The following is a 26,450-nucleotide window of genomic DNA, read 5'->3' on the forward strand; positions in this document are numbered from 1 at the left end:
TTTTGCTTAGTGGTTAGAGCGTCAGCCCATGGACTGAAGGGTCCTAGGTTCGATTCCAGCCAAGGGCACGTACCTCAGTGGCAGGCTCGATCCTCGGCCCTGGTCAGGGTGCATGCAGGAGGCAACAAATTGATGTGTCTCTTGCACATCAATGTTTCTCTCCCTCCCACTCACTCTAAAAGGCAATGGAAAAAACACCTCTGTTGAGGATTTTTTTTTTAAAGTAAATGGCAAGAAAATATGGTCCTTCCAAGATATACTCTGTGAACCCTAAATTTCTAAGTAGGGACTGACACATAGGTCCTTTCAGTTTAGACAGACATTGAATTTTAAGAGATGAAAGGAAACAATTATTCAGGCCATGCTCATCACTTCGCAGATGTGAAGATTACAATCTAGAAAGCTGGCCCAAGGTCACAAAGCCAGAGATCCAAAAATCACAGCTATATTAATGTACTTCCACTAGGATATATTCTAATATCTCTCCAAATACTGAGGTAACATTTGCAGTAACATTTTCTTTGATTATTTTCCTTTACTAAAGTAAATTTTAAAAGGATGGGCACTAATCTTCCTTTTTCGAGTCTCCAGGGGTTTTTACCATTCTCTCAAAAATAATATCAGTACCTCTAAGTCACATATTTCAACTATAAGATTTGATGCACCAAACCCTCACATTAGGAATACTTGTATTTATTTGCCATTCTACTTTAACTTTCTATTCATATATCAGAAATGCTACTTATCACAGTTAACCAATTATTAATTCAAGGATGTGAAAAGGCCATTAGAGCAACCCGGAAGACCACTTAAGGGCTTTCTATTTTCCCCTATACTAAATAGGTCCAGATAATTTGATTTCTAGGTCGTTTCTGCTTTTCAGCATTTTACTGTTTCCTCCCATATTAACTGGCTTTGTCTACTGTCACTTCTTACTACTGTCAATGAGCCTGCTTATATCCAACTCTATTCCACTTATACCATATGCAAGAGTAAATGTGTTCTTGGTGAAAGCCTACAAGGACTATAAAATCAAAACCATACATTACAGTCTATCAATTCTAGATGCTTAAAAGCATTTTGTAATTAATTACCTCCTTGTTCTCATCTGTTTCAAAATGGAGATAATACTAAGTACATGAGCTACTGATTTAATTCATACCTGACCCCATACATTTCTTGCCTTGTAAATATCTAGTCTTCTTGAATTCACTTTATACTACCCTCTGATCAGATACTTCCTAAAAGCATCTTAAGCTTATGTCAGTTTCCTAAAATTAATATTCTTTTCTTTTGGGTCTTTAATTACCTAGGAAAATGAAACAGTTATAACTTTATAGTAATTTCCACCAAGATTTACAGCCTCAGTACCTTTCACTGCTATTGATCCTACCAAAACAAAAAACAAACAAAAACAAAATAAAAAACTCTAGATTATTAATGTTAACATAATGATTCTCAATGAGACTCAAAGGCATTCAAACTATAATAAAGTTTCATTTCAACTTGTCATAGAATCAGTCCCTATGACATACCTCAAAAATCTATGCAAAGTCTGTCAACCTCAATTCCAAATAAAACTAAATTAAGTTTCTAATATGAAGAGATTTTAATTTTATTAACCAATGACACCCCAATAAATTCAATAAAACAAACATGTACAGGAAAAAAATAAACATGTACATGTTTAAACTGTTTTTAAACAATTGGGCCAATTACGAAGTTAGAGATTTTAAGTTTGCCTTGTAACAAGGAGTTTAAATTAGGGGAGAAATCTTTGAAAGTTAGCTAAAGCAGTCAGAAAATAAAGTTAAAACATGATCAATATACCTAAAATGAGTCACATCAATAGCAACTACAACATTAAATAAGACGTTATCTTAAAAACAGAATACTAATGTATCTTCCAACATACCAAAAATAAGCAAAAATAAGGAGGATTTCAAGCCTTTACATAAAATGTTTCATCCCATGCACACAGATGAATAAAATTCTACATACAGGAGATATATAACAAGGAAAAAGGTAAACAAAAAGAAAGAAAAACACTAGTCCATAAAAAGCCCTCTCCCCACTTATGAAAATATTGCATGATATAGGTAATGACCAGTATCACCTCTACATTCCATTTAGCTTCATGTAAGTTTCATTTTCACCTACCTTTCTTCTCTGAGAGATGTTGAGGGCACCAAAGTCATTAAACAAGGATGAAGCAGGTGAAGTGAGAGGATCTGGAAGGTAAGTTATATAAGTTTCCACACAGACAACACCAGTAACCCACAAACCTAGTAATAAATGTTTAACTCAGAAATGCTTATAAAAGTAATGAAAATCACATATTACACTAAGAGTTAAACTCAATGCATCACGTATGGTGGATGTTCAAACATTGTGAGTGGATGAAACACAAATTGGAGAATACTTCAGAAAATACTCAGTACACATTTATTCAAGAAGCTATACTGATTAGGATGCTTCTGTTTGCTTAAAACTAAAAGAAAAATCAAATAGACAAAAAAAAAAAAAAAAAAAAAGGATGACACTATTAACCATGTTATTAGGAATGTGTTTATGAAGGAAGTCTGCCTGTAGTAAATGTTCATTTAGAGACCAAATCATGAGAAAAGTAAAAAGGTGGGTGAGACATACTCTAAATGATCAGTCTTGGTTTTAACACTTAGGCAAGGCCCTAAAACCATCTACTCTACAAAATATTCCCTATTTTTATTACCAGATATTTGATATCCTTACTAAAAAAGACAGATTAAGTTTTAAAACACAATCATGAAATCCAAAGATTTTATAGATTCAGAGTTCTATCACTCTATGGCGAGAAGTTACAAATAAAAGTATAAGTCTGAATTGTTTTTCACTGAACAAATCAAAAAAGTTTCTGAAAAGGTGTGCATAATATACATTAAAATATTTTATCTTCATTTCTGAGCTTTATATTAATCTTATATTTCTCATTATCTGTGAAATCCTAAAAATATATAATAAATACTCTCATTTAAAGAAACCCTAAATCTCTTAATAATGCAGTACATATAGATTGCTACTTAATATCTCTGGCTTCTTATGCCTGAATTTTCCTAGTGTAGTCCTTCATTAGAATTAACATTTAATATAACTAATAATGCAAAGAGAAAGCAGCTAATAAAATAGCAACACATAGATATTTTTATGTAACTTACACAGTTCAAGGCACTTAAAAATAAGTTATTATTATTCATCCTTTATGCTACCTTTAATACAGTTTAAAAGTCGGCATATAAACTCATTGAGAATGCTAAAAAATAATATAATGCTACAAATTTGTTTCGAATAATTTTATTCAGTATTTAAATGTTGCTATAGTTTTCTACAGCAAAAGAAACAAAGACTCAAATTTCCAAATAGTGATAGAGATCTGAAACACAAACACAAAATGTCTATCACAGAAAAACCGACATGCAAATTCTTGTCACGATTATCAATAATTAATATTTTACTGACGCAGAGTTTTAATACTTAAGTGTTACATGTTTTTTAAAAAAATCATCCTTTGCCCAGGCCGGTGTGGCTCCATGGTTCGAGCGTAGGCCCTCACACTGAAGGGTCTCAGGTTTAATTTCCGGTTAACGGCATGTACCTGGGTTACAGGCTGATCCCCAGCCCCAGTCAGGGAGTGTGCAGGAGGCAAACAATTGATCTCATGTCAATGTTTCTCTCTCTTCTCCCCTCCCTCCCTGTCACCCTCCACCACTCCTTTCCACTCTCTTTAAAAAGCAATGGAAAAGAATATCCTCTGGTGAGGATAAACACACACAAAAAAAATCCCTGAACATTTATTTTTTAAAAAGGATACAGAAAGTTATCTGGAACTTCTATATCAAAAGCCTTAAAAATGCCCATACTTTCTGAAACAGTAATTCCATATCTAAGAATGTTTCCAAAAGAAATAACTCAAGCCCAGCTGGCATGGCTCAGCAGTTGAGCATCGACCTAGGATCCAGGAGATCGAGGTTCGATTCCCGGTCAGGGCACATGCACAGGTTGCGGGCTCAATACCCAGTGGGGGATGTGCAGGAGGCAGCTGATCAATGACTCTCTGTCATCATTGCTGTTTCTACCTCTCTCTCCCTCTTCCTTCCTCTCTCTGAAATAAATAAATAAATACAAATAAAATTTAAAAAAGAAAAAGAACTCAAAATATAAACACAGACTCATACACATAATCAAATATTAGAATATAACTGTTTTCTCTAAAAAGAACAGAAACAAAAACAGGTCAGAAAATTATGAAAATAAACAATAGAATTCAATTTATGATTAACACCCATTAAAAATATATTTAACCTTGAAATTAAGTGTTATTATGTATATACTTAAGTATTGCTATGTATTATGTATATATGAGGAATATGTCTTAATGGCTCCTGAATATAAAATAATAGATTATTTTTTTATTTTCTTCCTTATACCTATCCATAATTTTCAAAATTTCTACCATGAACATATTGTTTTTAGAGTCAGAAACATACATATAAAAGAAGAAAAGGGGCCAAGTCTTACCATGGCCTGCATATGGCTTGGCACTGTCATTTAGAAGGCTTGGGGAGCTGCTACTATTAGTCATTCTCTGAAAAAGAAAATGTAAATGCATAATATCATTAGAATTAAAAATATTTAACCCATTACAACTGACTCTCTTTGCTTCTTCCCCTCCTATCCATCTTTCACATTACTAATACTCTAATCACTGCTGCTTGGATTACAATAATCTATGCAAAAACTTCCAAATACTCCGTATAACACATCAAATGAAAATTTTACTCACTAGTCAGCTACTTAAAACCAAAGCTGCAGACCTATTTTGAACTGCACTTCTATTAATTTATCAGCCTAAGCAAGACATATATAACTACTAAGTTTCCTTGTCCATAAAATTTAAATTCCCATATCCATCCAAGATGTAAAGTGACTATGTAAAAAGTCAAGAAATGCTAATATCTTCTCCCAATGCATATTATCCTTTGTGCACCTTATAGATACTACAAAATTAGTCTATTTGCTGTTCTGTAAACATGTTCCATGGATAAGAACACATTCCATAACCTCTACAATGTCTCTCCATCCTGAAAGACCTTCATTCCATAGCCACAAAACACACAGAGGAGTAAAGCTAGTCTCTTTCTATCCTACATACTCCATGGTTGTCCCAACCCCACTCTTGAAAACTCACCTTGACCCCAACACTGCAAGGAGATGAGATGGCTTAATTATATCCTACTACCTCATCATCTAGAATCACATCTCCTGATAAACAAATTTAGGAATAAATGTAGACTCTAGATGTTCTCTACTCCCAGAATAAATTTCACTGTTTAGTGTTATATAAACTCATATTAATGATACCTGCAGCAAGGGATACTTTGTTTCTACAGGACTTCCAAATCCATTGACTCCAATAAAGCTGGTACTGAAATAGGAATCTGTGATACTGGTATCAGTTAAAGCACCTCCATCTATTCCAGGAACTGAAAGAGAAAGAAAATTCAAGTATTTGATTATTTAAAAGCACAAACATTGATGTAGTTTCTGTGTTCCTAAATAACTTTTGAAGTGTCAATCTCTGTCACACTTATTTTAATTCACCTATTCATAACAAAAGGCAAGACCAAATAAAACTGGCTCAGCTCTAAACATCTGTTAAACAATGCTCAAGCTGACTGGGCTTTTTTTCAGAGATAGTAATTTATTTTATCAGTCACCTAAGAGCTACCAAGCACAAAATCAAGAAACGAAACACACTTGAATTTCCAGCTTTCTATAACTTTGCAAGAGGCCAGTAGAGAACATAAACCACTACATTTTCTCCTGGGAATCTTCATATGATAAAGAGAGGCAAGTTTCTCAGGACTGTTTCTCATAAAAATCTTATGAAAAAGATCAGCAAACTCATCATAGTTCAATAAAAATAATTTGCAGAGGTAGAAATGAAATAGAGTTCAGGACTGACTGTCTGTGTATTTTAGGGTAGGATAATACAGAAAGATTTTAACTAGTAGAACAAATATTGTTCTACTAGTATCTAATAGTATCTAAAAAAAATCAATAAAAAATTTTTAAGAAGTAGAGAATGAAGATAATAAATATTAAATAATGGTATCATAACTATTTACAATGTGAAGTGAAAGGGGAGCACATTTTTTATAGTATGATAATTGTGTGTACTTATATATACACACACAGAATATAAAACTGAATAAAATATACCAAAATATTAACCTGTTATCTGGTTGACTGAATGAGAGAGGTTAGACTTTTCTCCTATAACTTTTCTATAATGTAGTTATTTTTTAATATGTCTTTATTGATTTATTAAAGAGTGAGGAAGGGAAAGGGATATATAGAGAGAAACACTGATCAGTTGCCTCCAGTGTGCACCCCAAAAGCAGACCAAACTCCTAACTTGAGCATGTACCCCAAACAGGAATCAAACCAGAAACCTTTCAGGGCATGAACGATGCTCAACCAACTAAGCCACACCAGCCAGGGCTACAATGTAGTTATTTTTATAATGATGATCACGATGACACAGAAATCCATAGGGGAGAAGTTCCTTTATTAGACCAAAATCCCTATGGCATCTACTCTTTACCTTTTTCTAAAACAGAATAGTTTTCAAAAATAGAGTACAATACTAGAGTCAAATTATTTTTTAATATAGCATGTTTATTTCAAATACTTTTTAAAAATTTATATCCAATTTTCTCTTTTATTGTATTAGTTTATATAAAATATGAAGAAATCTATTACTGAACATAGCAGAATTCAAATATCTACAGTCAATGTCTTATCTTACTAGATTTTAAACAAGATCCATTAGACTAAAATTAAACACCTATGCATAACAAAATATTTGTAAAATAAATGAATATTAAACTGATTCAGAGGACAATAAAACATTTTTGAACTACCTATCTGATAAGGGGTTAATATCCAAAATATATAAGAGCTCAGTACAACTCAAGACCAAAAAAAATCCAATCTGATTGAAAAATGGGCAAAGGACTTGAATAGACATTTTTCCAAAGAAGACATCCAAATGGCAAAAGGTACATGAAAAGATGCTCAACATCACTAATCATCATGGGAATGCAAATCAAAACCACAATATATCACTTTACACCTGTTAGAATGGTTATTATAAATAAATAAATAAACACAACAAGAGAAAACAAGTTTTGGTGAAGATGTGAGAAAAAGGGAACCCCTGTGCACTGCTCATGGGAATGTAAATTGGTGCAGCCACTATGGAAAACAGTATGGAGGTCCCTCAAAAAATTAAATATAAAACTACCACATGATCCAGCAATCTTTTGTTTTTATATAGCATAACTTTTAAAAAAAATATGTTTATTGATTTCAGAGAAAGGAAGGGAGAGGGAGAGAGAGAGAAACATCAATAATGAAAGCCACTGATCGGCTGCCTCCTGCACGCCCCCCAACGGGGCTTGAGCCCAGAACCAAACCGTGACCTCCTGGTTAATAGGTCGATGCTCAACCACTGAACCATGCCTGCCGGGTGATCCAGCAATCTTAATTCTGGATATATCTCCAAAGGAAATGAAATCACTATCTCAAAAAGATTTATCTGCACCTCCATGTTCACTGCAGCATTATTCGTAATAGTCAAGACATGGAAACAACCTTTACGGAGAGATGAATGGATGAAAGAAAATGTCATGTGCACATGCGCGCACATACAATGGAATATTACTCAGCCACTTAAAAGAAAAAGGAAATCCTGTAATTTGTGGATGGACCTTGGGGGCATTATACTAAGGAAAAAAAGTCAGACATTAAAAGTTAAATACCGTATGCTCTCCCTTTTATGTGGAATCTAAAAAAGCCAAACTCAAAGAAATAGGGAGCAAAACAATGGTTGCCAGGGGCTGGGGAGTGGGAGAAATGGGGAGAAGTTGGTCAAACAATACAAACTTCCAGATATAAGAAGAGTAAGTTCTGGAGATCTAATGTACAGCATGATGACTATAATTAACAATACTGTATAAGAGAGTAGATCCTAAAAGTTATCACACACACACAAAAAATGGAAATTATATGAAGGGGGTGGAGGTGTTAACTACCTTTATTGTGATAATCAATTTGCAACAAATGTCAAGTCATCTTCTTATACACCCTAAACTTACATTGTTATATGTCAATAATATCTCACTAAAGTTGAGAGGGGGGGAAAAAAACGTTCTACACATATACTTACACTTTAGTTTTCTTGTTTTGGAAAGTTACAGTTTTGGAAGGAAAGGGATGGGGATTGGTATTTCATGAGTAGTTAGGCAAATCACTAATGTATGGTATATTATTCCATTCTATATAGATCACAAAGATATTAATTTTCTTAAAAGTTACAAAGAACAGATACATGTCCTACCGATATCATAGGATATTCAAAGAGAAAAGGCATGTAGAGTATTTTTAAGTTTAAACTGCATGAGCATAAGATATGAGCATAGAGACCTTAATTACCAAAACTAGAGAATCCAGAACTTTTCATTCCTTCTACCCCTTATTTCTGCAATCCACTCTAAGTAAACTGTACACTGCACACCATTCCCTGTGGAATAATAATTTGCAAACCACTTTACATTAGGCTTACTATTTCTAGGAAAGATCTGTTACAATCTCTATTATTATAACTATTATATCTCTATGGAATAGTGATTAAACAATCACTGTATAGATATGAATCTCACTTAGTCCAAACAACTGTGAAAAGGGTGATATCCCTTTTATTTCGCAGTTAAGCAAATTGTGATTCAGAGAGATTAAATATCTTACCCAAAGTCAGAAAGCTTGTAAGTGACAGAACTGGGATAGAAAAGCAATTTCTCTATTGCACTAAACTGCTTTCAATTTTTAAGAGAGGGAATTAGAAATGAAAAGATGAAATTTCAAGCCTTCCGTTCTTAAATGATCATGAGACACTCCAACTTTAAACCAAAGGGTCTTACAGTTCCTAAAGAATTAGAATTTCTGTATCTGTCAGCAATTACCCTGCAATATTAACATATAAATGTGTATAGTAACAATCGATTAAAAAAAAAAGTCCACCCCACAGCTTAACTAAATAAATGTTTTCCTTCATTGTTAGTCTTGTATCCTCTGGATGAAATTACTTCAATTTCCCAAACACCACAATAGATTAATGTTACTCAAAGGAAATCTAAAATCAAGTAAATTTGGTAAATGCTTGAAAAAACAAAAGTAAGCCACTTCTTTACTGAACTACTTCCTCAGAGCCTGCGTATACAATGTGGACTGTGACAATCTAAAAAGGAAATAGAATACTTCCCAATTTTACTTGAGAACCCTTTCTACCTAAAACCGCTTGAGGGACTGGAGCTCCATAGAACACACTTTACAAAAAGTGCCCAGTGGTTTTCCTCTGCCATCAAGGACATCATAGACAAGATGCTGGCGATGCTTATCCCAAGGGATGAAATCCTAACTTCTTAGATCTGACATTAAAAAGCCCTCAAATCCTTTTCACGCTACCCAGAGAAGGGTGCATAGGACGTTGTTCTCTGTGCCCATGTAACTTAAAGGAAAACTTTCACAATGTTCGGAGCCCTTGATGTCCTGCTAATGAAAAAGGATGTCCTCAAATTCCTTGCAACAGGAACCCACTTAGGTGGCACCAACCTTGACTTCCAAATGGAACAGTACATCTATAGAAGGAAAAGTGATGGCATCTACATCATAAATCTGAAGAGAACCTAGGAGAAGCTTCTGCTGGAAGCTCGTGCCATTGTTGCCATTGAAGACCCTTAATAATGTCAGTGTCCTATCATCTAGGAATACTGGCCAGCAAGCTGTGCTGAAGTTTGCTGCTGCTACTGAAGCCACTCTTGCTGGCGGCTTCAATCCTTGAACCATCACTATCCAGATCTAGGTAGCCTTGACGGAGCTAAGATTTCTGATGATTACTGATCCAAGGGCTGACCACCAGCCTCTCACAGAGGCATCTTATGTTAAACCTGCCTACCAGTGCTCTGTGTAACACAGCCTCCTCTCTGCGCTGTGTGGATATTGCCATACCTGGCAACAACACGGGGCTCACTCAGTGGGTCTGATGTGATGGATGCTGGCCTGGGAAGTTCTGCACATGCATGGCACCATCTCCTATGAACACCGATGGGAGGTCATGCCTGTTCTCTACTTCTACAGAAATTCTGAAGAGACTGAAAAGGAAGAGCAGGCTACTGATGAAAGGGCTGTGACCAAAAAGGAATTTCAGGGTGAATGAAGTATGCCAGCCTGAGTTCACCGCTGCTCAGCCTGAGGTCACAGACTGGTCTGAAGGTGTGCAGGAGCCCTCTGTGCCTATTCAGCAGTTTCCTACTGAAGCCTGGAGTGCTCAGCCTACCAATGAAGACTGATCTGCAGCTCTCACTGCTCAGGCCACTGAATGGGTAGGAATAACTACTGAATGGTCTTAAACTGTTTTTCCACAAACTCTCAGAATGGAAACAAGGTTAAAGAAAAAGAAAGTTCCTGTTTTTAAAAAGCCCTTGGCAGTCTGTTCTCAATCTATCATTCTAATATTTCCTTAAAATGCTGGGTCTGAGTCTCAGTTCTGCCACTTACTAGCCACAAAGTCTTCGGGCAAAATGTTTACAAAATGATTATTCCATCACTTGTAAATGAGAATCATGCCATCTAACCCTACAAACTTCATATCTTTATTGATTTCAGAGAGAAGAAGGAAGAGGGGGAGAGAGACAGAAACATCAATGATGAGAGTCATCATTGATTGGCTGCCTCCTGCACGCCCCCCACTGGGGATCGAGCCCACAACCTGGGCATGTACCCTGACCAGGAATTGAACCTCAGTCTCCTAGATCCTAGGTCAATGCTCAACTGCTGAGACACACCCGGCCAGGCTGAAACAATGTCTTAAAAAGTCTTTCAAAAATCTTGATGGTTGCACAATACAAATTTACTAAAGTGAACTGTATACTTACAATGGGTGAATTTTATAGTACATAATTTATATTTCTATAAAGCTATATTTTTTAATCAGTGGAGAAAAAAATGACTACCTTACACAGGTTATTTCCAAAAGATTAAGGATTATAGTATAAAATGATAAAAGTATACACCTACTATTAAAAGGTCTTTATAATAATCATAACATTATTGAAGTCTCTCCTCTAGTCAAAATTACATACTCATCATATATTTTGAAAGTGTACACTTTATAATATAGAGTACCATCAATTCCTACACACATACACCCCCAGCTCTATGTTCAAGACCCAGAAATGATAGAAAAGGAAAAAATGCTTGGAGTCAGACATTGAGTTCTAATCGTATTTTTGCTGCTTACTAGCTGTATTACCTTGAGCAAACAATTCTTTAAGCTTCATTTTTTCATCTGAAAAGAAGGTAATAGCATCTCACTCACAGGGTGTGGTAGGGACTCAAGTGAAGTAACTACTCAAAGTGCCCAGCATCTCGTCTCACAGGTAATTATATATATGTTAATTTCCTCTTCTCCCATCTCTGAAAAGTATTCCCCAATTATCCCAAGCTGTTAAAACCTCTTACTCTTAAGACACTATCTATAAAAATTTCCTTTAACCTATCTTTTATTGCTATTTTAAACTATTTAAACTTTTAAATTCTTACGTTTCCATACTATATACTCATCTAAATTATCAGTAAACTGAGATTTTGAATGAGTTCTTATTCTTTTTGATATTCCCTAATCTATTAGCATATTTATATAAACATTTACTTACAATTAAACCCTTTTCCAAAGTAGGAATTTTTAAAAGTTGATGAAATACAACAGGTTTTCATGTCCAAACTTTATAAAACACCCCATGCAAACAGTATTATTGCCTCCATTTTTCTGATGAGGAATTTGAGACTCAAGACCCTAGGTGACAATGCACTGGATGGAGGCCCAAGAAACGGGCTCCTCCACGCATTCAGCAGAGCTCCCGTCCTTTTCTCTATTGGATCTGTGGGATGAGCACAGACTTGCAAATACAACTGCCTATGAGGTCCACTTCAGCCAGCTGCCAACTACTGACCTTCGAGAGTATATGTAATCTAAGTCTCAGATTACAAATGATAACCTACTTTCCACAGTTGTGACAATAATTCAGTACACTGGCATGCTTGGATGAGATTCGGTGCCTATGCTTACTTTTTGTGGTTATCAGTTGTATCCATTTATAAATTAATTTGTAAAAGATACCTTGCTCTTTCTGATGAAACACTAATATGTTCTTGTATAGAATGCACTAAGGAAAATTTTCCATGTAGCCTTTTTCACATAATATAGAAAAAGGTAGCTTGGAATATTTTACACATCTCTTACAAAACCCACAGGAGTAATCTAAAGAAAAAATTCAAAAATACTGGTCTGAGGACTGAACTTCTCTCAAAAGCTCACAAACTAAAAGAGGCCAAGAGAACCAAGAAAAAGCAGTAATTAATGACTACGAACACTGTATTTCCAGCCTGTGATACAGCTTCTGTGCAGAGCCATAAAGAAATCAATTCTACACTTTAAATTCTCCACCTAATTCCAAAGCATTATTAACCAACATTGATGATAACCAGAGACAAGTGAGGCCTTACTCAGTAGTAGCACAGAGCACCAATTATCAGTTGAATGTACTAGGTATTTTATGTGCATTGTCTCATTTTTTTCATCTACTCAACTACTGTTATAAATTAAACTGTCCTTCCAATATTCATAATGATGCCGTTGTAATAATCTGGTTATTATTTAACAGGAAAGGGGGAAAGGGAAGACTAGACATAGGCGTGCCATTTATACAACTTTGCCAAAAAGCTGCATTTAACATTCTCCAAGTCTGTTCCCAGTTGATTGATGGGGGAAGGGACTAGACAAAGGCAGTTTTTAGATACATGCCCAGTCAAGGTCAGTGCCATGGGAAGGTGCTTGCCCAAAAAGCACAACTAAAAACAGGTAATTGGCCAGGGTGGGCATGGCTAGTGCAAGTACAAAACCTGAATATTTAAACTTCCAAACAACGGAAGTTCTCTCTCTCCTCTCTTTCTCTCTCTCATGCGCTGCTCTTCTGGGACCGCTGCTGCAGAGGGCTTCGCTTCTGTGCCCATATGGCACATGGCCATGTTGGACTCCACAATATCTAATGGATTTTAATTAGCTTGGATGCTGAACCATACCCAGCAGGCCCTCTGGCTCTGCTAAACTCCCAGTTGCCCCTCTTCCAGGACTGGCTTGGGGGAAACAGGACACTGGAAACTGAGGAATGTAACCTGACACCAATAAAATCTTCCACACTCCACACCCCGTGGAGGCTTCTGAAAATTCTTATTTCAGTGGAACCCGGAGAACCCCCACAAGGGACAAGAGAGTTTAATTCTCTGGTAACAATATGTTGATGTCCTAAGCCCCAGTACCTCAGAATGTGAACTTATTTGGGTATAGTCAATGCAGATATAATTAGTTAAGATGAGGTCATTAGGATGAACCCTAATCCAATGACTTATGATAACCTTATAAGAAAGGGAAATTTGGACACAGACACACACCTTGGGAGAATGTCCTGTGAAGATGAAAGCAGTGATCCTTCTACAAGCCAAGGAATCCAAAGATTGTAGGCAAACCACCAGAAGCTAGGTGAGAGGCATGAAACAGTTTATTTCCCACAGCCCTTAAATCAACCCAACCAACACCTTGACCTCGGACTTCCAGGTTCTACAATTTTAAAATGATAGTTTTCTCTAGTTTAAGCCAATTAAAAAAAAAAGAAAAAAAAAAGGCCATACAATAAAAGATTAAATAGGATTAAACCAAAAACATAGACTAAGGAAAAGCATCTCAGTTAAAAGAAAAAAAAGAAAAACATGTAAGTTAAATACCTAGTAAAATAACAATTTTTTTTTAGAACAAAAGCATTTCTTAGTACTAAATTTTCTTATTACAAGAATTTTTTTTATAGATGGAGCATTGGACATCATGCACCTTCAATCCAGTCAAAAAGATTTCCGTAAAAAATTTCTATATTTTCTCAAGAGAAGTAGAAAATAATAACATTAAACCACGACCTAACTGAGATAATTCCATAAAAAGCTAACAATGTGGTTGTAAATACTTAGCTTTTCAGTGACCTACCTAGATCAATCTTTTCCCTCTTGAACTCTCATCCTTTAGCTTTGAAACACTCATTCCTGATATAGATTAGACAGATAGATAGATAGATAGATAGAAAGATAGATGATTGATAGATGATAGACAGACAGATAGATAGATAGATAGATAGATAGATAGATAGATAGATAGATAGATGATAGATAGATAGATAGATAGATAGATAGATAGATAGATAGATAGATAGATAGATGATAGAAACATAGATTGATGATAGATGATAGATTGATAGATAGAATGATAGAATGATAGATAGATAGATAGATAGATAGATAGATAGATAGATAGATAGATAGATAGATAGATGATAGATAGATAGATAGATAGATGATGATAGATAGATAGATAGATGATAGATGATAGATAGATAGATAGATAGATAGATATAGATAGATAGATAGATGATGATAGATAGATAGACAGATAGATAGATAGATAGATGATAGATAGATAGATAGATGGATGATAGATAGATGGATGATAGATAGATGATAGATGGGTAATAGATAGATGATAGATAGATAGATGATAGATAGATAGATAGATGATAGATGATAGATAGATGATAGATAGATAGATAGATAGATAGATAGATAGATAGATAGATAGATAGATAGATAAAATAATACCAGCTGCCAATCTCAACAGTCCTTTAAGATATACATCATTACTGCCCTGGCCTGGTTGGTCCCATACACCAAAAGGCTGCAGGTTCAATTTCCAGTCAGGGCACATACCTAAGTTGTGGGTTCAATCCCTGGATCAGGGCGCATATGGGAGGCAACCGACCAATGTTTCTCTCTCTCCTTCTTCCTCTCTCTCTAAAATCAATAAAAAGCATATCCTCGGGTAAGGATTACAAAAAACAAAGAAGATATACATTATTACTGCCCATTTTGGTGCCACAGCCAGAGATGAGATTTGAAACCAGAGCAGTCTTACTTCAAAGACTCAAAAAAATAACACTACATTACTCTCCATTATTCCTCAACTCCAGACTCACATTTACAACCACCTATTATTAAATGTCTCCAACTAGATATGTGACAAGTACTTTCAAGGTAAAAATTTCTTTATCCTTCGCTCCTTTCTCTCTCTCTCACCCATCCCATCCTCAAGTAGTTGCTTCACCAAATCTCTCTCAAATATGCCCCCTATATTTCATTTCCACTTGACTAAATCAAGGGCCTGCATTTCTCCCTTCAACTATTAAAAAACTACTCCAAATGGTTTCCCTATGTAGATCCTCAAAAGCAAGAGTTATTTTTTTATGATAGAAATCTTATCACTTCTCTTAGCATAGTCTAGAAGGGCCTTCACAATATGGGAACACAATCTATCATCTGGTACCACTCTCCATAATATATAGCCTATTCTTTATCACACCAGATGACTAGAGAAAAAAATCACAGGACAACACTTTTTCTAAAAACCTTTGTGTCCTTGTACTCATCTGCCTAGGATGCTCTTCTTTTCTGTCAGCTATGCTTCAGCCATGGCCTCTTCAAGAAACCTTCCAAAACATCCCTGAACAAAATTTGTTATGCATTTTATTTACAGCATATCATACTATGCAAAAGTTATAAATTTCAAAATCCTTTACTAGACTACACATTCATAAATGGCCAGGACCATGCATCTTTGTATGCCCCCAATACCTGTTATAATATCGATGTTTGACAATTAAGCTCTCTCTAGTCAGTGCCCGGAGTACACATATACTATGCCATTTGCTAAAGAGAAAGTCATCTGCACAAAGTATCAAACTTCCAGAGAGGAAAGTTGACATTGTTTTAAAAACGGCAAGGTCTCTCTGGCAAACTGGCCTTCATGGAAGCTGTCATACCTTTGCACCAAGATAGCCACAGCAATGCCCATAGCAAGACCAACAAAAAAAAGATCCTGAAGCTTAACAACTACTCAGCTGAAATTCTATCATTCCACATGGAGTACAGAAAGTAAACTGTTTTGACTTGGAAAATTTTTAAGATATACATTATTACTTAGTCTCCTCAATCTGAAAGGACTGCAGTGCAGCAAGACCCTGGTAAATACCTGATTCTGAGGAAGTGTTACAACACTATAGGCCTTCCAAGATAAATTGGCTACAAAGCTGACTATAAACAATTAAATAAATGGGCTCTCCAGTGAAGCTATTTAATATTTAGAACTGTCTATGTGATTACATACTGAAAAATGTCTTCCAATAAAAGACAGTTTTAATCTGGGGTCTGTGCCAAGATAACTGCTTTTTCTACATAATCAAAAGCTACCAATATAGTAATAAATGTTTTTGTAAAGTCTTCTACTGTTCTTAATTGTTTTCTCAGCAAAGTGACTTGGAATCTCATAATGGAGAGAGAAAATCTGTAGCTAAAAAACAGCTTGTTCCTTATGCATATTATCAGTTTCAGATCACCTAAATCCATGGTTTCTTGAGACCTGAGGAGTAGAGATGGGTTTTTTTTTAATAACACTTGTCATCTTTTATCATACTTTAAAATTATTGGGGCTAACACATCCCAAGAATCTAAAAAACAGTACCTGACACAGAGTAACTGCTCAATAAATGTTAATTAAATGAATGAATGAATCTCCACTTTTAGCTCAAATTATAGTAAGCTGAAAGCTTGCCATAATCTAAGTTTTTTTAATACATTATCTGTATACATCAAATCTTTTAATAATACATATTAGAGAACCCTGCTAAAATTTTACATTCAAAGCTGCCTTGATAATTTACATAACTATCTCCAGATATGTGAGCCACTGGGGAAAAAATTCTTGCTGGGGTAGATTTGATATGAATGACAATTTCAAATATCTTATTTTCAGCTAATGGTATATAAAATACATAGTTTTTATTGATATAATTGGCATAAAACATTGTATTAGTTTTAAGTGTATAACATAATGATCTGATATATGTACATAGTGCAAAATGATTGCTACAATGAGTTTGGTTAATATCCATCACCACATAGTTACAATTTTTTTTCTTATGATAAGAACTTTTAAGATTTACTCTCTTAGAAACTTACAAATATACAATATAGTATTGTCAACTATAGCCACCTTTCCATACGTTATAATCTCCAGGACTTATTTATCTTATAACTGGAAGTTTGTGGCTTTTGACCACCTCCACCCATTTCTCCCACCTCCCACCCCCCACCACATCCCCACCCAGCCTCTGGCAACCACCAATCTGTTGTCTTTATCCACCAGCTCGGGTTTTTTGTAGATTCCACATGCAAGTAAGTGCATATGGTACTTATCTACATAATTTTTTTCAATGTACCAAGTTTGAACCAGATCACTGATGGTCCTGTATGTTCCTTAACAAATGTATCATATTTTATATAAATTTATGTATAAACATAGAAAATACACTAAGATATAATAGTTTAGTGCCATCATTTGTAATATTAAAAGACTATAAACAATCTACACATAGCTATTAAAAATAATAATACAAACATACAATGGACTATTATGCATCCATTAAAAAGAGTAGGATAGATTTCTGTGTATGGATGTGGAACAAACTACAAGATACATAATTCAGTGAGAAAATTGAAAGTGCATTAGACTTCCATGTGTGCATATATGTGTATGTGTATAAATGTGTGCTAGACATAAGGAACTATAAACATATAAAAAATTGTATAGGCAAAGAATATTTCTGAATAATAAATTGGAAAGAGCGACTGTCTTTTGTAGAGGGATCGGGAATAAGGAAGACGACTATTTATCACTGTGTACCCTTTTGTGCTATTTAAAATTTTAACCTGTACATGTACTACATTTCTAATTCCAAAACAAAACAAAATATTGTTCCTATTTTCCTAAAATGAGAATTATGTTAAAAATAATTAACAACTAGCTTAGAAATAAAGGAAAAATATCCTTTTTCTTTTTAAGAAAAAGCAAGAGATACCAAAACAGACATCAAAAAAGGGAGCTTTTCATGGAACAGAACTATTATAATGTATATAATGAATCACTATGATGTACACCTGAAATACTGTATGTCAATTATACAGCAATAAAAAAGCTAATCCAAACATGTTACATGCTATATACTTCCATTTATAGAACAATGTTGAAATGACAAAATTACAGAAATGGAGAGCAAATTACTGATTGCCAGTGGCTGAGAAGGAAGGCAAGTTACAAAAGGGCAACTGGAGGCTGACAGAACTATCCTTCCTATGCCTTGACTATTTTGCAGGTACACAAGCATACACATGATAAAACTCCACAGAACCAAATTCACACACATGTGCACATACAAGTGCAAATAAAACCAGGGAAATGTGAAAAAGTGGATTACGATTTCAATCAATGCTGGTTGTAATACTGTATTATAGCCCTGGCCAGTGTGGTTGAGTGGTTAGAGCATCGGCCTGCACACGGAAGGTTCAAGGGTTCAAGTCCTGATCAAGGGCACTTGCAGGTTCAACAGCCCCGCCGCCCGGGTCTGAGTGCATGCAAGAGGCAACCAATCGATGTGTCTCTCTCATTCTTTCCTCCCTCCCTTCCTTCTACTCTCTCTAAAAATCAATGGAAAATATATCCTTGGGTGAGGATTAACAACAATACTGCATTATAGCTATGAAAAATGTTACCACTGGAAGAAACTGGGAATAGGACAAGATCTCTCTATATTATGTCTTACAACTGCATGGGACTCTACAATTATCTCGAAATAGAAAGTTATTTTTTTTTTTAATGTATAAGAGGCCAAAAATAGGAAGATATTTTATTTTGGCAATCATTTTTCTTACAAGGCCATTCAAATAAACTTTTACGTAAAGAAGTGTTTCACTCCTTAACTAAATCTTACCTAGACTTATATTAGTACATATCTCTTTGAGTATTCCTCATAAATCTCTGAGGGTTTTTTCCTCATAAAACTTATCAAGACCTAATATTAACTTAAGCAGATGTTTGTAATACCCTGCTAGAAGGTAAACTGCATTAGGGCAGAATTTCATTTCATTCAATGTTGTACTCCCATTACCCAGATCAAAGCTTGCACAATATTAAATAAGTAAAATGAATGCTATTATGAAATCTATGTGTATTGTCCAATAAAAATGTTTAAACTTATAGCAGCTATCCAAATGGCAAATTCCAGTACTCACTTTCCTGTCAGATGATACAAGTTTATGGAAAGAAAAGTGTAATCCTGGCTTAAACAAAAACAGTTTTGCCACACACATTATACATTCCAAAGTTAATATATGAACTTCAGGTTATCCACTGCTCTCTTCCTGTGGTTGGACAACCACAGTTCAATAATCTATAGCTATTTTCTGGTCTTGAAAGTATAACTGCCCTTCAGGATCACAGGGGACTGGTTTCTGGACTCTGTGAATACCAAAACCCAAGGATGCACAAGTCCCTTATATAAAATACATATAACCTATGCACACATCCTCCTGTATACTTTGAATCACCTCTAGATTACTTATAATACTTAATACAATGTAAATGCTATATAAATAGTTGTTATACTGTATTGTTTAGGTAATAATGGCAAGAAAAATCATTTGTACCCATTCACTACAGACACAACCATCATAGGCCTAACTACATAGTGCATGTCAGCAAACAACGGAACATTTTTTTCAAGTATTTTCCGCCCGCGGTTGGTTGTATCTATGGATGCAAAATCTGTGGATAAGGACATCCAATTGTATACTCGGAAAGACTGGGAGTTGCGGTATAGATACAACAATCTTGAATGCTAGAATATTGCCAAGTCAACAGAGGAGCTGGATGGAGAAAGAAAATATAATACTCTGTATACATAAGAAGGAGCAACAAATGAAAGTGTGGTTCCTTTACAAGACTAAAAAAACATCACTGTAACTAAGTATACTAATAAAAAGCCTTGTGCTTCAGTTTTCCCATGCCTGAAAATAAGGATAAAATTTTTTCCTGCATTTACCTCTAAAGTTTTAACAGGATCTGAAACACAAAACAGTTCTGCAAATGTGAAGTACTAAAGCAAAGGTCAAAAACGCAAATGCTTAGAGGAGACTCGTACATAAAAGTCCACCTAGTCAGGCCCGGCTGGTGTGGCTCAGTCGGCTAAGCATGGTCCCATGCACTAGGAGGTCGCCGATTTAATTCCCAGTCAGGGCACATACCTAGATTGCAATTTCTATCCCCAGTCAGGATGTAAACAATCAATGTTTCTCTCACACACACCCCCCTCTACCTCTACCTCAAATCAATAAACATGTCCTCTGGTGAGGATTTTAAAAAGTGCCCAGTCGAGAAATAAGGCAAAATGGAGAGTCTTGCCCCATCAACAGGCCTAACTCCAATACATGAAAGAGTCACCCCTCAAAGGAAGCCAAAAATCTGTATTTCTGATATTTTTAATGCTATGAACTAATTAAACTACAATCCACACACATGCAAATTAAAAACGAAAAAAATAGCCCGGCCAGAGTGGCTCAGCGGTTGAACATCAACCTATGATCCAAGAGATCCCCGTTAGATTCCCGTTCAGGGCACACGCCCAGGTTCTGGACTTGATCCCCAGTAGGCAGTGTGTAAGAGGCAGCCAATTAATGACTCATCATTGTTGTTTCAATCTCTCTCTCTTCCTCTCCCTTCTTCTCTCTGAAATCAATAGATATATTTTTTTAAAAAATACCATAAATTTTAGCCACCAAAATGGTTAAAATTATAACATGGCTAATCCAAGTGTTGGGGAGAATGTGGAACTGGAATTCTCATACACTGCTGGAAGTAATGTAAACATGGTACAATCACTTCAGAAAACTGTATGACAGCATCTATTAAAGTTGAACATATGCAGTTAGTACACACTATATACAGGCAGCAATTCCACTCCTAGGTGTCCTACAGAAATGCATAAATTTATTCACCAAAAAACATGTCAAGAATGTTCAAAACAAGTGCTCTTAACAGACAAAAATTGAAAACATTCCACTGCCCACCAACAGTAAAATGAGAAAATAAAATGTGGCAAATTCATATAACATAATACTATACAGGAATGACACTACAGAGGCTACTCCTACATAACACCAATGAATCAAAGAAAAAAGCCCACAAAAAGAGTACAACTATATAATTCCATTCCTATAAAGTCCAAAAAAAGTAAAAACATGAATCTATAGTGTTAGAGTGTAATGTTGGAAATCAGTAGTTGCCTTTAGGAAAGGGTAGCAGGGGGGGGGGGGGGCAAGAGGATTTATGGGGGTACTGATTATGTCCTTTTTTCCCTAATCTGAATGCTGGTTGTTCATTTGTGAAAATTATAAGAAATGAAAATCTGTAAACTTTTCCCAATGTATGTATCCTTGAATAAAAACTTTTGAAACAGACATACATACAAAGATTCCAAAACAATTTCTGCAGACAGGCCCAGCTAATCAGATTAGTTTTATGACCTCTCAGCTAAAGAAACATACAATCTAATATTTAAAGAACAGCAAAGAAAAAAATAAACACAAAATTATCTCAGTGAGGCTACATGATCAGGTCAGCAAATAACATTTAAATTTCTTCTAATAACAACACTTCTTAGAATGTGCCTTTTAATTACTAATACCTTTGTGTTTTTGGCTTTTTTTGAAAAGCAAATTATTTTCTTTTTTGTATGTTTGTACTTCTTACTCCCCCTTCATCGTTTTCATCCATACTTCACCCACCACCTCTCCTCTGGCAACCATCAGCTTCTCTGTTTCTACAAGTCTGTTTTTGTTTCATTTGTTCGTTTTTTTTAGATTCCGCATATAAGTGAAATCATATGGTATTTGTCAGTCTCTGTTTAACTTATTTCACTTAGCACAAAACCCTCTACATCATCTATGTTGTGACAAATGGCAAGATTTCCTTCTTTTTTATTGCAGAGCAATATACCATAATATATATGTACCACTTATTCTTTACCCATTCACGTATGGATACATACCTAGGTTGCTTCTATATCTTGGCTATCATAAATAACAGCGCAATGAACATACAAATACATATACCTTTTTGAATTTGTATTTTCATTTTCTTCAGATAAATAAAGTGGAATTTCTGGGTTGTATGGCAGTTCTATTTTTAATTTTTTTAAGAACATTTATACTATTTTCCATAGTGGCTGTACCATTTTTTACATTCCCACAAATAGGGTATGAGGATTTCCTTTTCTCCATATCCTTGCGAACAGGTATGAGGCGATAACTCACTGTGGCTTTTACTTGCATTTCCCTGATTAGAAATGTTGAGCATCTTTCCATATGTCTGCTTGCCATCTCTATGTCATCTCTGGAGAAATGTCCATTCATGCCCTCTGCTCATTTTTTCATTAGTTTTTTTGTATTTTTTTATTTTTTTTAAATATATCTTTATTGATTTCAGAGAGAGGAAAGGAGAGGGAGAGAGAGAGAGAGAAACATCAATGATGAGAGAGTCATTGATCGAGCCCGCAACCTGGGCATGTGCCCTGACCGGGAATCAAACCCCGATCGCCTAGATCCCAGGTCGACGCTCAACCGCTGAGCCATGCCCGGCCGGGCTGTTCGTATTTTTTTAAATTTATCGTTATTGTTGAAAGTATTACAAATGCCCCCATTTCCTCCCATTAATCCCCTCTGCCTGGCACCCCTCCCCCAAGGCCTTCACCACACTATTGTCTGTGTCCAGGGGTTATGCATATATGCATATAAGTTCTTAGCTTAGTTTCACCCCACCCACCCACCCATCCCTGCCTTTCCTCTGAGATTCATCAGTCTATCCCATGCTTCTATGTCTCTGGATCTATTTTGTTCATCGGTTTATTTTGTTCATTAGATTCCACACATGAGTAAAATCATGTGATACTTGTCTTTCTCCAACTGGCTTATTTTGCTTAGCATAATACTCTCCAGGTTCCACCATGCTGTCTCACAGGGTACGGGATCCTTCGTTTTTACAGTTGTATAGTATCCATGGTGTAAATGTCCAAGAAAATACTTGATATGATTTCAGTCTTCTTGAATTTGTAGACACTTGTTTTGTGTGCTAACATGTGGTCTATCTTTGGGAATGTCCTGTGTGCACTTGAGGACAACGCATATATCCTGCAGCCTTGGGGTGAAATGTTCTGCAAATGTCAATTAAATCCATCTGACCTAGTGTGCCATTTAAAGTCACTGATTTCTTGTTAATTTTTTTGTCTGGAAGATCTATCCAGTAAAGTCAGTGGAGTGTTAAAGTCCCCTACTATGACTGTATTGCTGTCAATCTCTCCCCTAAAGTCCTCTAGAAGTTTTAGGGTTTTTTTCAGCCTGTGTGAGTGTTTTGTTCTAAGGTGGGCCTCTTGTAGACTGCATATATTTGGATCATGTTTACTTATCCATTCAGCTACCCTATGTCTTTCGACTGGAGCATTTAATCCAGTTATATTTAAGGTTATAGTTGACAGATACTTATATACTGCCATTTTATTTATGTCCACTGTATGTTTCTCAGTCTCTCTATTTCAACATCTTATTACAGCAGTCCCTTTAACATTTCTTGCAATGATGGTTTGGTGGTGATACTCTTTTAACCTTTTTTTGTCTGGGAAGCTCTTTATTTCACCATCTGTTCTGAATGATAACCTTGCTGGATAGAATAGTCTTGGTTTCAGATCCTTGTTTTGCATTACCTTGAATACTTCATGCCTTCCCTTCTGGCCTGCAGAGTTTCTGATGAGAAGTCAGCTGACAGCCTTATGGGAGCTCCTTTGTAGGTAACAGACTGCTTTATGATGGGTGTGGGCCTCTTTGGATTCTTCTTGCTTGGAACTCTCTGTGCCTCCTGAACTTGTGTGACTTTTTCCTTGACCAGGTTAGGGAAGTTTTCTGCCATTATTTCTTCAAACAGGTTCTTTAACCTCTGCTTACTTTCTACCTCTTCTGGTACTGCCATGATGCAAATATAGTTACGTTTCATGTTGTCCCACAGTTCCCTTAAAACTGTCCTCCTGGGTTTTTTTGTTTTTCTTTTTGGTTCTCTGATGGAGTGATTTTTTTCTACCCTGTCTTCTAATTTGTTGATCTGATCCTCAGCTTCCCCTAGTCTGGTGCTAATTCCTCCAATGTATATTTTATTTCTACTATGTCATTCTTAATTTCCTTCATAGTTTCCATTTCTTTTCTCAGGCTGTTGCGCATCTTTATGATCAGTATTCTGAACTCTATATCTGACAGACTGTTTATCTCCATCTCATTTAGCTCTTCTGGAGAATTCTTTTGTTCTTTCACTTAGGGCTTGGTTTTTGTCTCCCTCTTTTGGCTGCCTGTTTGGACTTGTTTCTATGTATTAGGTAGATCTGCTAGAACTGCCAGTCTTTTGGATGGTCTCTGGTGCAAGCCAATGTCAGACGCTGTTTGTGATTGGCCTAAAGTACCCTGTTTGAAGATTTTTGCACTCCACCGCTTGTGGTTCCCTCTGCTGGGGCTGGGGGCTGGGTGTGTTTGGATAGCTGTATTTTTTGATGAATTGTATGAGGTTTTCATATATTTTGGATATTAACCCTTATTGGATATATCATTTGTCAATATATTCTCCCATTCAGTAGGCTGTCTTTTTGTTTTGCTGATGGTCTTTCACTGTGCAGAAGCTTTTAAGTTTGATGTAGTCCCATTTGTTTTGTTTTTGTTTCCTTTGCTTAAGGAGACTTATCCAGAAAGGTTTTGTAAATCCCAATATCAAGGAGTTTACTACATATATTTTCTTCTAGGAGTTTTACAGTTTCAGGTCTTACATTTAAGTTTTTAATCTATTTTGAGCTTCTTTTCGTATATGGTGTACGAGAGTGGTCCACTTTCATTTTTACATGTATCTCTGCCAGTTTTCCCAGAGTCGTTTCTCCATTTCATAATCTTGCTTCCTTTGTATAGATTAATTGACCATATAAGCAAGGTTTACTTCTGGACTCTCTATTCTATTCCAATAATCTATATGCCTGCTTTTTCATCCCCTTACTTCCTGTATGTGTGTGTGTGTTTCCATCTGAAATCAGTCTCTTGTAGGCAGCATAGAGATGGGTCTTTTCTTTCTCCGTTTAGTCACTCTATGTCTTATTATTAGAGCATTTAGTCCACTTACATTTAAAATAATTATTGATAAGTATGTACGTATTACCATTTTGCTCATTTGTTTTGTACATTTCTTCTTTCTTCTTGGTTTGTTTGCTTTAGTGTTTTGTTTGGGTTCCTTTCATTTTTTGTGTACTTTTTGTAGGTTTTTGGTTTGTGGTTACCATGAGGTTCACATATATCCACCCACAGATACAGCAGTATATTTTAAAGTGACAGGCATTTAAATTCAAACACATTCTAAAAGCATTACATTTTTATTTCCCTTTCCATATCATATTTTGATATATCGTATTTTAAATCTTTTTGCTTTATGTATCCCCTATTTATTGTAGTTATAATTAATTTAACCTTCATGCTAACTTTTTTAAGTAGCTGATTCACAATGTTAAGTATCTGTGAAATTTTTTCTTTCCTGTATGTCCTTATTTCTGGTTATGGTCTTTTCTTTTCTGCTTAAAGAAGACCCTCTAACATTTCTTGTAAAGCCAGTTTAGTGGTAATGAACTCCTTTAGTTTTTCTTTGTCTGGGAAACTATTTATCTCTCCTTTAACTCTGAATGAAACACTTACTGGGCAGAGTACTCTTAAGTTGTAGATTCCTTTCTTTCAGCACTTTAAATATTTCCTGGCATTCCCTTCTGGCCTGTAAAGTTCCTGCTGAGAAATCAGCTATTAGCCTCATGGGGTTTGGAAGAGGATGGAGTTCCTTTGTATATGACTTGTTGCTTTCCTCTTGTGCCTTAAAGATTATCTCTTTACCCTTAACTTTTGCCACTTTAATTACAATATGTCTTGGTGTGGGCTTCTTTGGTTTCCTCGTTTGGAAATGTGCTTCCTGGAACTAGATGTCTGTTTCTTTCCCCAGATTAGGTAAGTTTTCAGTCATATTTCTTCAAATATCCTTTCTCTTTCTCTCTCCTCCTCCTGGGACACCTACAATGCAAATGTTAGTACGCTTAATGTTGTCCCTGAGATCCCTTAAACTATTCTTTTTTAATTCTCTTTTCTTTTTGCTGTTTTGATTGGGCAATTTCCACTATTCCATTTCAAGGTGGCTAATCTGTTCTTCTGTATTATCCAATCTACTCTTGATTCCTTTTAGCGTATTTTTCATT

The 26,450-nt window shown here is 35.6% G+C and overlaps 1 protein-coding gene and 1 pseudogene across 8 annotated transcripts in view; one reads left to right on the forward strand and one right to left on the reverse strand.

Annotated features, from left to right (window-relative positions):
• PAN3 (poly(A) specific ribonuclease subunit PAN3) overlaps nucleotides 1-26,450 on the reverse strand; it is a 140,063-nt gene that overhangs the window by 109,190 nt on the left and 4,423 nt on the right. For all 8 annotated transcript variants that reach the window (XM_016209439.2, XM_016209440.2, XM_016209441.2 and 5 more), the window contains 3 exons: nucleotides 5,398-5,519; nucleotides 4,555-4,621; nucleotides 2,161-2,231 (listed from right to left, as the gene is read on the reverse strand). In XM_016209439.2, coding sequence (XP_016064925.2) covers nucleotides 2,161-2,231; nucleotides 4,555-4,621; nucleotides 5,398-5,519 — 260 coding nt within the window. The remainder of the gene's footprint in view (nucleotides 1-2,160; nucleotides 2,232-4,554; nucleotides 4,622-5,397; nucleotides 5,520-26,450) is intronic.
• On the forward strand, nucleotides 9,628-10,508 carry LOC107534358 (small ribosomal subunit protein uS2 pseudogene; annotated as a pseudogene).

The sequence above is a fragment of the Miniopterus natalensis genome, chromosome 2 (genome assembly GCF_054644295.1).
Source record: "Miniopterus natalensis isolate mMinNat1 chromosome 2, mMinNat1.hap1, whole genome shotgun sequence".
NCBI classification, from domain to species: Eukaryota; Metazoa; Chordata; class Mammalia; order Chiroptera; family Miniopteridae; genus Miniopterus; species Miniopterus natalensis.